Source organism: Macaca fascicularis, chromosome 6 (assembly GCF_037993035.2).
Source record: "Macaca fascicularis isolate 582-1 chromosome 6, T2T-MFA8v1.1".
Classification (NCBI taxonomy): Eukaryota; Metazoa; Chordata; class Mammalia; order Primates; family Cercopithecidae; genus Macaca; species Macaca fascicularis.
This window is the reverse complement of record NC_088380.1, coordinates 56,080,634-56,097,150: the sequence shown is the minus strand read 5'-3', so window position 1 is coordinate 56,097,150 and position 16,517 is coordinate 56,080,634. Positions and strand designations below refer to the sequence as shown.

The 16,517-nt window shown below is 35.6% G+C and overlaps 1 protein-coding gene across 9 annotated transcripts in view; it reads right to left on the bottom strand.

Annotated features, from left to right (window-relative positions):
- PARP8 (poly(ADP-ribose) polymerase family member 8) overlaps positions 1-16,517 on the bottom strand; it is a 189,851-nt gene that overhangs the window by 77,745 nt on the left and 95,589 nt on the right. For all 9 annotated transcript variants that reach the window (XM_005556870.4, XM_005556869.4, XM_073993427.1 and 6 more), the window contains 4 exons: positions 14,558-14,647; positions 13,933-14,003; positions 12,073-12,150; positions 10,746-10,840 (listed from right to left, as the gene is read on the bottom strand). In XM_005556870.4, coding sequence (XP_005556927.2) covers positions 10,746-10,840; positions 12,073-12,150; positions 13,933-14,003; positions 14,558-14,647 — 334 coding nt within the window. The remainder of the gene's footprint in view (positions 1-10,745; positions 10,841-12,072; positions 12,151-13,932; positions 14,004-14,557; positions 14,648-16,517) is intronic.

The following is a 16,517-nucleotide window of genomic DNA, read 5'->3' as shown; positions in this document are numbered from 1 at the left end:
TAACGAGCAAAATAACCAGTTAATATCATAATGGCAGGATCAAGTTCACACCTAACAATCTTAACCTTAAATGTAAATGGACTAAATGCTCCAATTAAAAGACACAGACTGGCAAACTGGATAAAGAGTCAAGACCCATCAGTCTGCTGTATTCAGGAAACCCATCTCACATGCAGAGACATACATAGGCTCAAAATAAAGGGATGGAGGAAGATCTACCAAGCAAATGGAGAACAAAAAAAAGCAGGGGTTGCAATACTAGTCTCTGATAAAACAGACTTTAAACCATCAAAGATCAAAAGAGACAAAGAAGGCCATTACATAATGGTAAAGGGATCAATTCAACAGGAAGAGCTAACTATCCTAAATATATATGCACCCAATACAGGAGCACCCAGATTCATCAAGCAAGTCCTTAGAGACTTACAAAGAGACTTAGACTCCCATACAATAATAATGGGAGACTTCAACACTCCACTGTCAACATTAGACAGATCAATGAGACAGAAAGTTAACAAGGATATCCAGGAATTGAACTCTTCTCTGCAGCAAGCAGAACTAATAGACATCTATAGAACTCTCTACTGCAAATCAACAGAATATACATTCTTCTCAGCACCACATCACACTTATTCCAAAATTGACCACATAATTGGAAGTAAAGCACTCCTCAGCAAATGTACAAGAACAGAAATTATAACAAACTGTCTCTCAGACCACAGTGCAATCAAACTAGAACTCAGGACTAAGAGACTCAATCAAAACCGCTCAACTACATGGAAACTGAACAACCTGCTCCTGAATGACTACCGGGTACATAACGAAATGAAGGCAGAAATAAAGATGTTCTTTGAAACCAATGAGAACAAAGGTACAACATACCAGAATCTCTGGGACACATTGAAAGCAGTGTGTAGAGGGAAATTTATAGCACTAAATGCCCACAAGAGAAAGCTGGAAAGATCTAAAATTGACACTCTAACATCACAATTAAAAGAACTAGAGAAGCAAGAGGAAACACATTCAAAAGCTAGCAGAAGGCAAGAAATAACTAAGATCAGAGCAGAACTGAAGGAGATAGAGACACAAAAAACCCTCCAAAAAATCAATGAATCCAGGAGTTGGTTTTTTGAAAAGATCAACAAAATTGACAGACCGCTAGCAAGACTAATAAAGAAGAAAAGAGAGAAGAATCAAATAGATGTAATAAAAAAATGATAAAGGGGATATCACCACCAACCCCACAGAAATACAAACTACCATCAGAGAACACTGTAAACACCTCTACGCAAATAAACTAGAAAATCTAGAAGAAATGGATAATTTCCTGGACACTTACACTCTTCCAAGACTAAACCAGGAAGAAGTTGATTCCCTGAATAGACCAATAGCAGGCTCTGAAATTGAGGCAATAATTAAGAGCCTACCAACCAAAAAAATTCCATGACCAGATGGATTCACAGCTGAATTCTACCACAGGTACAAGGAGGAGCTGGTACCATTCCTTCTGAAACTATTCCAATCAATAGAAAAAGAGGGAATCCTCCCTAACTCATTTTATGAGGCCAACATCATCCTGATACCAAAGCCTGGCAGAGACACAACAAAAAAAGAGAATTTTAGACCAATATCCCTGATGAACATCGATGCAAAAATCCTCAATAAAATACTGGCTAACCGGATTCAGCAGCATATCAAAAAGCTTATCCACTATGATCAAGTGGGCTTCATCCCCGGGATGCAAGGCTGGTTCAACATTCACAAATCAATAAACGTAATCCAGCATATAAACAGAACCAAAGACAAGAACCACATGATTATCTCAATAGATGCAGAAAAGGCTTTTGACAAAATTCAACAGCCCTTCATGCTAAAAACGCTCAATAAATTCGGTATTGATGGAACGTACCTCAAAATAATAAGAGCTATTTATGACAAACCCACAGCCAATATCATACTGAATGGGCAAAAACTGGAAAAATTCCCTTTGAAAACTGGCACAAGACAGGGATGCCCCCTCTCACCACTCCTATTCAACATAGAGTTGGAAGTTCTGGCTAGGGCAATCAGGCAAGAGAAAGAAATAAAGGGTACTCAGTTAAGAAAAGAAGAAGTCAAATTGTCCCTGTTTGCAGATGACATGATTGTATATTTAGAAAACCCCATTGTCTCAGCCCAAAATCTCCTTAAGCTGATAAGCAACTTCAGCAAATTCTCAGGATACAAAATCAATGTGCAAAAATCACAAGCATTCTTATACACCAGTAACAGACAAATAGAGAGCCAAATCATGAATGAATTTCCATTCACAATTGCTTCGAAGAGAATAAAATACCTAGGAATCCAACTGACAAGGGATGTAAAGGACCTCTTCAAGGAGAACTACAAACCACTGCTCAGTGAAATAAAAGAGGACACAAACAAATGGAAGAACATACCATGCTCATGGATAGGAAGAATCAATATCGTGAAAATGGCCATACTGCCCAAGGTTTTTTATAGATTCAATGCCATCCCCATCAAGCTACCGATGAGTTTCTTCACAGAATTGGAAAAAACTGCTTTAAAGTTCGTAAGGAACCAAAAAAGACCCCGCATTGCCAAGACAATCCTAAGTCAAAAGAACAAAGCTGGAGGCATCACGCTACCTGACTTCAAACTATACTACAAGGCTACAGTAACCCAAACAGCATGGTACTGGTACCAAAACAGAGATATAGACCAATGGAACCGAACAGAGTCCTCAGAAATAATACCACACATCTACAGCCATGTCATCTTTGACAAACCTGAGAGAAACAAGAAATGGGGAAAGGATTCCCTATTTAATAAATGGTGCTGGGAAAATTGGCTAGCCATAAGTAGAAAGCTGAAACTGGATCCTTTCCTTACTCCTTATACGAAAATTAATTCAAGATGGATTAGAGACTTAAATGTTAGACCTAATACCATAAAAACCCTAGAAGAAAACCTAGGTAGTACCATTCAGGACATAGGCATGGGCAAAGACTTCATATCTAAAACACCAAAAGCAACGGCAGCAAAAGCCAACATTGACAAATGGGATCTCATTAAACTAAAGAGCTTCTGCACAGCAAGAGAAACTACCATCAGAGTGAACAGGCAACCTACAGAATGGGAGAAAATTTTTGCAATCTACTCATCTGACAAAGGGCTAATATCCAGAACCTACAAAGAACTCAAACAAATTTACAAGAAAAAAACAAACAACCCCATCAAAAAGTGGGCAAAGGATAGAACAGACATTTCTCAAAAGAAGACATTCATACAGCCAACAGACACATGAAAAAATGCTCATCATCGCTGGCCATCAGAGAAATGCAAATCAAAACCACAATGAGATACCATCTCACATCAGTTAGAATGGCAATCATTAAAAAGTCAGGAAACAACAGGTGCTGGAGAGGATGTGGAGAATTAGGAACACTTTTACACTGTTGGTGGGATTGTAAACTAGTTCAACCATTATGGAAAACAGTATGGCGATTCCTCAAGGATCTATAACTAGATGTACCATATGACCCAGCCATCCCATTACTGGGTATATACCCAAAGGATTATAAATCATGCTGCTATAAAGACACATGCACACGTATGTTTATTGCGGCACTATTCACAATAGCAAAGACTTGGAATCAACCCAAATGTCTATCAGTGACAGACTGGATTAAGAAAATGTGGCACATATATGTGGGGAAAAGAAAGAGATCAGCCTGTTACTGTGTCTATATAGAAAGAAGTAGACATAAGAGACTCCATTTTGTTCTGTATTTGAGATGCTGTTAATCTGTGACCCTACCCCCAACCTTGTCCTTGCAAGAGACATGTGCTGTGGTAACTCAAGGTTTAATGGATTTTGGGCGTGCAGGGTGTGTCTTTGTTCCTAGAAAAGCTAGGTATTGTCCAAGGTTTATCCCCATGTGATAGGATGAAACAATGTTGCTAAAAGGTTTATCTCAAGGCACAGGATTTTCCTTTAAATGTATTCCTGTCACAGAGATCCTTGTTCTTATGTCTTACTGCTAATTTCCTCCCTAAAAACGATCCTATTGTCCTGCCACTCCCTTATCTTTAAGATGGTAAAGATAATTATCTATAAATACTAAGGGAACTCAGAGGCTGGTGCCGGCGTGGGTCCTCTGTAAGCTGAGCGCCGGTCCCCTGGGCCCCTGCTTTTCTTTCTCTATACTTTGTCTCTGTGTCTTATTTCTTTTCTCAAGTCTCTCGTTCCACCTAACGAGAAACACCCACAGGTGTGGAGGGGCAGGCCACCCCTTCACATATACACCATGGAATACTATGCAGCCATCAAAAAGGATGAGTTTGTGTCCTTTGTAGGGACATGGATGCAGCTGGAAACCATCACTCTTAGCAAACTATCACAAGAACAGAAAACCAAACACCGCATCTTCTCACTTATAGGTGGGAACTGAACAATGAGATCACTTGGACTTGGGAAGGGGAACATCACACACTGGGGCCTATCACGGGGAGGGGGGAGGGGTGAGCGGGGAGGGATTGCATTGGGAGTTATACCTGATGTAAATGACGAGTTGATGGGTGCTGACGAGTTGATGGGTGCAGCACACCAACATGGCACAAGTGTACATATATAACAAACCTGCACGTTATGCTCATGTACCCTAGAACTTAAAGTATAATAATAATAATAAAAATATATATATATATATCAGTATGACCCTTATCCACAACTGTTTTCTCCATAAATAGTTTTTCAGATTACTTCAACAGAATTTACCATAAAAGAATAATCAGAATGTGCATACATGCCTTTAAAACCACTTACATGTGAATTTGTAAGTATTTTGTATATGATTTCTTAAATGACGTTTTGGTTAAAAGTATCTTCCCAATTTCTAACGCTCCAAAAAAAGAAAATGAAGGGTTGCAAGTGTTCCTCTTCTTCACCATAGAAGAGCATGAATAAAGAATTTTAAGGAGGCAGAGGCCCTAAAGGTTTGCAATTAACTGGATTCTGTAGGTGTAGATCTATAAATAGTTACCCTTATTTGTTTGTATGCCAGATTTCAAAGAATTTACAAATGACTCTATGTATATGCAAGCCCATTTCCGTTGTGATGCCCTTTTTATATAATGCCAATAATTTCAAATTTCCCACTCAGAGATTACAAAGCGTGATTACAGTTTGTCCAGATGCAGCGACCCAGTCATCAGGATTGCTTCTATATCTGAGTAACTTTCAGCGGCCCAGGATCTCATGAATAGCAAATGCAGAATCAAGTTGAATGCTTGAAATATGACTACAACTTGAATTGTGAAGCTAGATATCTGATTGTGTCCTGAATGTAGTATTCGATATATAATAACTCAAAATAATTTCATGTGCTGCCTATATTTCTTCACTGTGAAAAGATCACATCAAATTGATGAATTTGAATTTTTTTTAACATGAGGGAAACAATACAAAAATGATCTAATGAAATTGTTTCATTCTGGTCTGAAAAGAATGCCTCCACAAATGTTCTTTCCTGACATGTAGTGACACATTAAATTTGGGGTGAGCTACTCTTTTAATCTACATTTCTTGAAATCTGGTAATTTGATTTTGGATATTTAAATGTGACTTAGCTCATTTAAGCATATATGTATAAAGTTTTTTTTTTCAATGAATGTGGACTTTTGAGCCACTGTGTTAGAATTCTTAGCAATTTGTTCTCCTATTTTTAATGGAACTACTCAAGACAATATCCTCACTCATGAGACATTCACATACACACTTACAATATATTAACATTTAATATATTGGTCCTCCTTTATCTATAAAGCTTCAGCTTATTCATTACACTGTTATGATGTTTTATAATGCAGCCTGATCAAAATCAGCAGTCATTGTGTTGGTTATGAAAATATATTTCAGATATCTAGCCTTCCTTTATTAACTGTATGGAAACACACACACACACACACACACACACACACACACACACACACACGTGCATGCATGAAACTCTACCACATGTTCCTAGGAAGTAAGCCTCTATTACTACTTGGTTATTTCTTCTTTCAAAAACTGGATGGTTATATTTTGAGAAGACAGATATTTTGTGAAGATACATACACCTTCCCGTGTCATCTGAAACTCAACAGCTTGCATGTCTATCTCTGCATGCCTACTCAATGTGTGGTTTTTGCCCAGCGTGGGAGACATGTTTGTGAATGGGCCAAGAAATATGCAAACTCAGTAGTCAGGAAGAAATTCTGGCAGATTAAAGAATTTGCAAGACTGCATCCAAGGTAGCTATACATTTCTCTAAAGAACAACAGGGCTGAGAAAAATTTTAAAATTAGATCCAGATAAGAAAGGAAGCTCATGTAAAATTGTGCATAAGAGGTACAGTATAAACAACTGCTAGAACTCTGCAGTCAGCTTAACAATCCTCAGTTTTGCTAGGAGAAAGTCCTTGCGTTGGGAGTAGTGGTTAGTGTCTAGGATCTGAGCACCTAAAGCTTACATCTAGATTATGTCCCCTTGTTTTGGGAAAATGCTCTCTCCTTTCTTTCCCCTCTGTGCCTCCTGTCATCATTTCCCTGATTTTCAGAGTCAGACTGTTTTTATTCTTTTTCTTGGAGGCAGAGGGTGAAGACTCAATATGCTAGAAAGGAGATTACAAAACATTCAATCCAAGATCTTTTTTGATGAACGATATACATCTATGTAGGCTAAGGTATGTTGTGGTAACAAGCATTTTCAAAATCTCAGTGGCTCAACATGAAAAAAGATTTGTATCTCACTCTTACCTTATGGTTAATATAGAATTGAGGGTTAGGGTGGGGCAGCTCACTGTTGTCACGAAGGGGCCCAAGGAAGCAGAACTGAGGGGACATGGGAACTAACACACTAGCACTTGGCTCACATATGACTGGCCAAAATTAGTGATATGTCCATGCCTAACATTAAAGAGTACAAGGAAATACAATCTTACCATAAGACCAGAACAGGAGAACCAGAAGATACGTAAGCAGTCCTACTGGCCACTACAAATGAGAATTTAGAAATTTAGAGAATTTAAAGCAGTGCATTCTGAGGTATGCACTTTTTTCTTTCCTTTCATTTACTGTTATTGTTTTTTAAAGGAGATATATGTTTGGTAGGCATGAGTAACGTGATATAGGTTCCTCAAGCCACCCCAAATCGTCAGAATGCTCGTTTCCCAAACATTACCCTCAAAAGGCCCGATTACAATTGTCTGTGCACAAAAAGTGATTGAAATAGTCACAACAGTTGACTGTTCACAATAGAACAGTCACAATAGAACAGTCACAATTTTAGAAGCTTCCAGCCTACATTAAGCATTAGTCACAATAAAAAGGTTAGACTATTACTCATATGACTTAAATTTTCTAAATGAAAGATGGCATGATCATAAGGCAAAGAATATTTTATATTAAATGGAAGTTTTAAATTTCACAAAGAAACTATCAGAATCATTTCTTTCCTAAACAAATATGAATTTTCTGATCTGTAATTCCCTTTCTAAAAATAGTAATTTTAATTTATTTTCCAATGACACTGATCAATTTTATTTTCATAAATATATAGAGAGATACATTTTATGAAAAATACAAAATGCGTTTTGTTGAATGATTCAAGATGACACTTATTCAGACTGATCACAAAAGTTCATGTTGCCCCAAGACCTAACTCACTTCCTATACAAGAGAGTATAAATCAGAATTATCATCAATGTTTACATGTATGATTCAACAGCCAGTAGTAGGCTTTTGGATAGTATGGCGAGGTAGAATTGTCATTACCTACTTAAGTAATGTATCATCACTCACTTTTTCTACACCTTCTTTCTGCCTTCTTTAAGAGGATTTTGCCTCAATAACCTCAGGATTTTGCCTAGGCAATCTCAGTTACTTCCATCTCTTACATAGAACTTAGATGTGGTTAGCTGCCTTTCTCATTAGACGTTGCTTTAAAAAAAAAAAAAAAAAAAATTACTACTAATAGCCTGTTGTGCATATTGAGGTACTTTTGCTCTTCAAACTTCATTAAGTTCTTGTAAGCTCCAATTAGGTAAAAGAACAGCTAATTAGAACAGTCTGTTTTCAACAGACTTAGAACTTGGCAAGGAAGATGATTTCAAGACCTTCTGCCTAACTACCCACCTCTTTTCCCTTTAATCCAAGCCTAAGTATTTGAGACTAGACAGTAAATTCATTCTCATTTAAGTAAATCAAACTAGTCCTGTTGTGATTCACCTTTATTCCATGAAGCCTCTAGGAAGTTATTTATTTTGGAAATATCCTCTACAGCTAGAGAAAATCTAGAGCAGACAGGAACATGGCTTACATTCATTAAGATTTAAACTGGACCAAAACTATTACAAGTGAAAAGGGTAAGGGGAAAAAAATTCAAAACACTGATATGACTTTAGATACTTCATTTGACTGAATTTCCAAACATTTTTTAATCTAATTTCAGCAGTGAATAATTATCACTAACTTTATAGAATAGAAAATACTAATGCAGATCATCACAGGTACTTAACAAATGCTTGGTGAAGAAACAAAAAAAGACCTTCATTTATACATGGCAATATGACTGGGGCCTAGACAGCATGGAAATATGTTTTAGAAAAATATTAAACTATAAAAGAAATCAACATGTGCTAAAGTTGTCCACTAAACAAAAATACTTTTTTTTTTTTTTTTTTTTTGAGACAGAGTTTCACTCTCGTTGCCCAGGCTGGAGTGAAATGGCACGATCTTGGCTCACTGCAACCTCCGCCTTCTGAGTTCAAGAGATTCTTCTGCCTCAGCCTTCCCGAGCAGCTGGGATTACAAGCACCTGCCACCGTGCCCGGCTAATTTTGTATTGTTAGTAGAGATGGGGTTTCTCCATGTTGGTCAGGCTGGTCTCGAACTTCTGACTTCAGGGAGTCTGCCTGCCTCGGCCTCCCAAAGTGCTAGCATTACAGGCGTGAGCCACCGCGTCCAGCAACCAAATTATATATTTCAAATAAAAGGAAGTTGAAGTCTATGTTGTATTATTATTGTTAGTTATATCCCATAGACATATTTTGGTGTATATAGAGACGGAGATTGTTGTGCTTAAAATTAAAGTTGTAGGCTTTCAAGCAAAGTTCAATTACTGCTAAAAAACAAAACAAAAAACAGCCATTGTTTTGGACTATGTATTGATAGTCCCAATTGCCTTCTTCATATATTTATTCTATAACACTTACAAATATGCACATTACCTAATCTGGAGCCATAATAGAGATCAATGTGAAATTATTGACGCTAATTTGCTAAAACTTTGAAGTTTGCAAAGACTCGCTTTTCCAAATATAATCCCAACACTTTCATTCAGTTGTAGCCTAATATACCTTCATGAGTAGAATAGAGATAGTCTGGGTATACAATCCCAGTTTATCTTAGACTGCAGATGGTAGGGAGTTTCTGTTTCTGCAGTTAAAATAAAATGTTTGGCAATTATAAATTACAGCTGTGCTGTACTTTCCAATTAAAATTATTTGTTTGCCCTCTCAAAATATGTATATGTCCATTGAAGAAGTTACAACCAGATAATGTGAACGTCTTTTTTCAGATGTTGCCACTGAAAACAATCAGGATGCCAGCAGCCTATATTTCATGCATGTCCCATGTTATGCTAGGTACCACAATACATGAAGAATTAAAATCCAAACCAAAACAAAATGAACAAGAAAAAGCACTGCCCAACCATTCACAGAATTCAGTCTAGAGGGGGAGACGTAAGTCAAATAATTAAAAGACATGAGATGAATAATAAACAAGGTAAGAGCCAAATGTGATGGGAGTCCAGAGAACAGAGGAACTTATCTGCATTGGAGATTCCAAAAAGGCTCACAGAGAAGCTGACCCATGGACTGGGGCTTAAATAGAGACAGCAGTGGGATTTGAAGAGACGCATTCCCTGATCAAAGAATTGCTTATGCAAATGCCCAAAGTGAAGAGGAAATATGGCATATTTGGGTAGTCTGGGTGCATAAAGGGGCCAGTCTGAGGTCAGGCTACAAAAGAGGTCTGGAATTCCATGGAGACTTCGAGACTACACTGTAAGCAAAGAATGGAAATCTGAAATAACCAGAGCTGATTCCTGGAAACTATTATGGTGGCAGAAAAGGTTTTTTCTTACATTAAAGAGAAAAAAGAAAAGTAAGGATGGTAGGGTCTTCTGAATGATTAAAAGCAATAAAAATGATGTGTAAATTTATCACCAAATAATAAGTAACTACAGAATAAAATACATTATCATTCAAACAAATACTGTGCAAAGTTACACTTTTTTTTTGAGGGACCAGATGACAATGTAATTTGGATACCAGTAGGTAGGCATCATTTACTTTTATCCTTCACAAGCATGTGGCCATGATTTACGATAACAGCATGGGCCCAGCAGGCCAAATGTATTCTAGGAATTAATTATGACACTACTTAAGATTGACACATCTTCAAACTAACTCTCCAAAATAATTTTTAATGCAATCAATGTACTCTTAAACAACATGTATCAAAAACATAGCCATAAATATGTCATTTTGTATAAGGAGAAACAGTAGACTCTCTCTAAAACACTTTAAAGTGTAATTAAAACCCCAAATTTGTCCTTTAATTTAAATTACTCCAAAAGCAAATTTCAATGACTCACCATAAAATTTTAATTTTATTCACCAGTGATATGTATTTACCTGAGAGAAACTGCATGTGGCCCATATATCTCTCTCACTGCTGACAAATCAGATTCTAGTTGTGGGTGCTTGTGCAGTTCCCCATCATAGTTCACCTGATGAAAAGGGATAATTTAAAAGTGTCTCAGATGTGAAGGGAATCAAAAACTTAAGCAACCTTTTGAGATAGGTCTCCCTGTGTGTTTTACCATGGGCATTTTTAGCTTCATTAAAGTAATATATTCACTAATATCCTTAAGTTCACATATGACTAGAATAATTGATTATGGTTGGAACTTAAAGTTAGTTTATATTAATACAAAGAAAAAGCAAATGTAAAAACCTAGTGAAGTGTCTGGCAGATAATCTAAAAAACTTCTAGAATGAACATCAAGACTGAAGAAAATCATTTACTTCCCCTCTGTAAGAATTAGTAAACAAAAATCAAACAGGAATGATTTTGCATAATGTTAAAATGTTATATTGGTAAATGAATCATTTCGTTGGGAAAACTATCTCATTGCTAGAAAGACATTCCTGGAGAGAGGAAAGCCCATTTTATTATATCATCTCTCTGTAGCCTTGCACATGCTTGATTGACAAATTACTAATTTTTCATTCTGAATAAATAAATTTACTTGCATTCTTTTACATAATTTTGGCTTTAATGTCCTTCTTTAACATATTACCCTCCCATTATACTATCCGACTTATAAAGCACATTTGCTCAAGGAGTTTATAGAAATAGAACCACATATTATATAGCCACACTCTAAAATCAATTGCTCAGTTTTAAAGTTTAGCATTATCCTGTAAACTTCTGAGGAGTTCTTCTATATATGTGGCTAGGCTATTCTCATATATTTAAATTATGATGATTCTTCATAACAATTTTTCAACACCAAGAATTCAATGGCAATGAATACAAAAGCCAAATGATGAAGATGCTCAGTAATTTTGGCCCATCAAATTTAATAAAAGTTAAGCAGCTTCTATTTAAAACTAACAATATACAATAAAAGTGTCATTATCTCAAAATAGTGACTGAACACAACATGCTTAAGAAATTCAAGTCAAAAGCATAATAAAATGCTATCTGCAAAATCTCTGTAATGAATTAAGATGACTTCAATGTAAATAAATGATTACAATTAAAAGGACTGCAAGGGAACCTTAATTTCTAAAAAGAGGTAGAAAATGTGCAAATATAAATTATATAGATTTTCTAGTTAGTTACAGAACCCTGAACAACACACAGGTACCTTAACTCTCAGGCACAGATTATCACTAGGACAACATGGCTATTAGAATTCTAAGATTAGGTATTTGTAAGACCACGTTTCCTTACCTGCCCTCCATAATAAAATTCTTCGGAATCATTGTCACCTTCAGAATCTTCCTCCACTGTACTATTCTGTCTTGACTCCTTAAAATAATAAAGTAAGAAAACAATTTAATGGTCAAATTATTTTATCTTTCTAAAATAGCAAGAGGCTATAATAGGCAGGTCTTGAGCATATATTATGGATTTTATATATAAAACATTCTTGGTGCAGTATAACCCCAAAACAAAAGGTAGTGGGAGACAAATGGCTTTGTGAGTGTACTCAGCAGCATATCTGCTTTGAAAGTTCTCTTTCACTGATTTTATAGGAAATGCACAATTCAATATTTGGTGTATATTAAAAACTTATGTATAATCAATTATACCTTCAGTTTTGCTCTGATAAAAAAAGCTCTTGCAAGCTTATACTAATTCAATTTTATTAAAAAGCTCCTCAGCATTATTTGTCCCAGGCTGTTCTCACTTCTTCTGCCAACTCTAAACAATGGTATGAAAAAAAAGAAACTTTAAATGCAATAATATAAAATCAAATTATGAAAATAAATATGAAACATATTATGAGAACTTTTGATATACAGAAATTATTTGCTTCAGAATTCAGATTTCAACAGGGTATTTAATTTAATATACTTCAACTTGAAGTTTGAATTTCTTTTTTTTTTTTTTTGAGACGGAGTCTTGCTCTGTCACCCAGGCTGGAGTGCAGTGGCCGAATCTCAGCTCACTGCAAGCTCCGCCTTCCGGGTTCACGCCATTCTCCTGCCTCAGCCTCCCGAGTAGCTGGGACTACAGGCGCCCGCCACCTCGCCCGGCTAGTTTTTTGTATTTTTTAGTGGAGACGGGGTTTCACCGTGTAAGCCAGGATGGTCTCGATCTCCTGACCTCGTGATCCACCCGTCTCGGCCTCCCAAAGTGCTGGGATTACAGGCTTGAGCCACCGCGCCCGGCCTGAAGTTTGAATTTCTAATTAACTGAACCACATCTGCCATGTGTCTGAAGTACAAACAATGAAAATTCATGGGGGTATTCCTATCACTGGCCCTATTAACACACGAGAAATGTAGGTATTTGGACACAGGAATCCATTCATCCAGTGCTTTGTAACCATCCCTAAACTTCTAGACTTAATTTCAAGTTCTTAAGGAAAACAAACAAACAAAAAAATGTGCAAAAGGAAATTTGGGTTTTATAAAATTCTAACCATTTTTGGTTTCAGCAATCCTTTTGTTCAACCAATAATTCTCAATGTGGATAAAGAAGGGAACAATGAATGGTGCAACACTAACAGGAAGAGGAGAGTTGGATCAAATGCATAATTTTGAAAGCAAAGAATTGCTGGTCCCATTGCACTCATTTTGTTTGTTTAATATCCTGATATTTATTTATAGATTCAAGTAAAGTCTTTGGAAACAGAAAGAAAAGATGAGCTTGTGTTTTTAAATACTGACAGAAAATAAGACTATGTACACCCTCAGTGTCACTTTGGCTAAAGAAATCATCTTTTAAAATTTTAAGGATCCCATCAAAATCATATATAGCCATGTGTACCTATAAATCAGTTACATAAGTGTTCCTCAGTTAATTACATTGTTTGATGAAATAATACAGAATAAGTTAAGCTTTATATACATTTTATTTAGAGTTAAACCAGACATTTCTTTCTATGATTTTAAAGGGAACTTTCTTCTCAAAGTTAATTTTAGGCCACTTCCTACCATACCAAACGCCCCTGAGCCATTAGCTTGAGTTTCATTCACCATATACCATTTTAGTCTCACTAATGATGCTATTAACTACACATACTCAGTAAATTTTAAATGTATCTATATTGTTTCTAGAAAATAAAAAATATAATTTACATACCTCCCCATTTTCCTTTTGTAATTTGGATTTTATGGATAAGCAACAGTTAATGTCTTTTGTTTTTCTTAATTCTGAAAGAAAGTTATAATTAAAAAACATATTATGGTATTTAGTATGCTATTCACCAAGCATTCATGAGTTTTAGTACAAAACCACCCTTTAGGTGATTCCATCTCCTTCGAAAATGAATTAAGGGATATTTTGAAATCATGTCATGTTGAGGAGTTACACAATATGCAAGCTTTTCTGATTTTTCACTGTGCAGAAAGATGTGATTAAACTAAACAACCGCTTTACAAATTCTTTCAGCTCTCACTCTATAATTCATGGTATCTTCATTGCTGTAAGTGTACTTTTAAAATATTTAGTCTGTCACTATGTAAAAAAATATTTTTACAACAGCAATGTCAGCATATACGTTTAAACAGAACTTTTTTACAACTACTTTAAATTTATGCATTTACAAAATTGTTAAAAAATATACTTTAGATAGACAATTTTCATGGAGACTGGATTTATAGATACAGAAGATAAATATCTGTTACTGGCTAAATGAAACAAACAAACAAAAAGGATAATGCAATTTAAAAAATTAACCTAGAATAAAAAATAATATTACTATTACCTGTTGCTATTCTATGAAAAATTACTGGTATTGGCTCTGTAGTAACTAGCACATCTTCATCATTCTCTGAACTTGACACATATGTATTATCTGCAAAAAAAAAAAAAAAAAAGGATAATTAAAGGCATAAGTTTAAAAAATACATCCTTTATAAAAATAATAGCTAATTTATATGTACATCACTTTAGTTCCAACTCTCATAAACCACACACTACTGTTCTGATTAAACTCAAAAAATATGATAAAGTAAATTGCAGATTTATGTGTGAAGTAATTGTAAATAGTCTCTTTAAAGAAGTTTGTATCTCCTGGTGAAATACAGATTTTGAATAGAGACTATCCAGGTGCATCTCTAATATCCCTTATAGCAATGAATCATTTGGATGCAACTCGGTACCTTAACTCACTGGACAGGGTCCTTCCCAATATTAGCGTCTACTATAGGGAGCAGGGTTAGTGAGTAGAGAGAGAAAACTAAAGAAAAGCACTTGCTGCAATTAAAAAAAAAAAATTCATTAGTGGGCCGGACACAGTGGCTCACGCCTGTAGTTCCAGCTCTTTGGGAGGCCTAGGCGGGCGGGTCACTTGAGGTCAGGAGTTTGAGACCAGCCTGGCCAACATGGTGAAACTCCCCATCTCTAAAATAAAAAATAAAATAAAGAAAGATTCATTATCAAATCATTCAAAAATTTGAGCTGAAGACTTTGTTGTAAATCATACCTTCCATATTGCTCTAATACATATTTTTAAATTGATAGTCTCACAATTATCATTCTTCCGTGAATTAAATTATCTACATGTATTATACAAGTTGAGTCCACAGAACACTAAATCAGTCCATGGAGTCCTTAAATTTATTATTCACTATTTGTTTCCTCTTAAAAAAAATAACATTTTTATGAGTTTAGCACTCTTTCTCTGATGAATACAGGTCTCCAAGTGTATGGTAATACAATTCCTAGGTATTTATTTTTCTTTGTTCATTGATGATTGCAAGGCATCTCTCAGAAGAGCTTTTTAACACACACTTTATCGATTCATTAATAATGGTCCTATAATGCACACATCAATGACCTACGAAATAGTATAAAGTAGCACAAACACATAATAGAAGCATGGATCAATTTCTGCTAGGAAAAATTAGTTGTTCTTATGACACAGTGAATGCACATTAAAAGATATTTTTGAGCCCAGTTTTCATAATATTGTGTCAGTACAGTGAGAACACAATTTTTAATTAATACATCTCTGAGTCATTATTTCCAAAGAAACATCATGTAGCATTCATAGACCCCAAGTAATGAGTGAATGATAGTGATCTGTATGTACAGATTAGCTGCAAAAGATTGCCAACAGACCTAAGGCTTTAACAGTCAGGGAGCTAAGCAGGAGTGGATGTGAATTAGATTTGAGACAAAAGACGTTTGCCTCATTATTTTGATTAGTGCAATCACAAATTTTGCTTTATTTAGTTTTCCAATATTTTCATGGAGGATATGAGGTTTTCATGCTTATTGAGTGGGACCACAGATTAAGAAACAGGTTTAATATAAACTTAATTATCTCAGTTGAGACTTTGATCACTTATCTAGAGTCGCTTCTGTCGGGAACCTCATACTTTCAGTATCAAAAATGCCTATTAGAGTCAAATTTTTTTATTATGTCTTAAACCCTCACTCAAGAGTCTCACTAATTTGAAGTCGGTTGCTACTTAATATAAAACCTAATTATCTGTTTTCTCTGTGCACAATGGATTCCCTGGAGCTAACATTTAGGAGAGAAAGAGTATTAGAAGGGAGCATTAGAACAACAGAAACAAAAGCTGGCCACCAATTAGAAGATCCAGAAGAATCCGTAAGGTGGATAGCATCATGCAATTTCACAGTATCATGGAATGACGAAGATTTTACTAAAACACCAAAAGGCAAGTTAATTAAGACATTATGTTTAAGAAAACAGG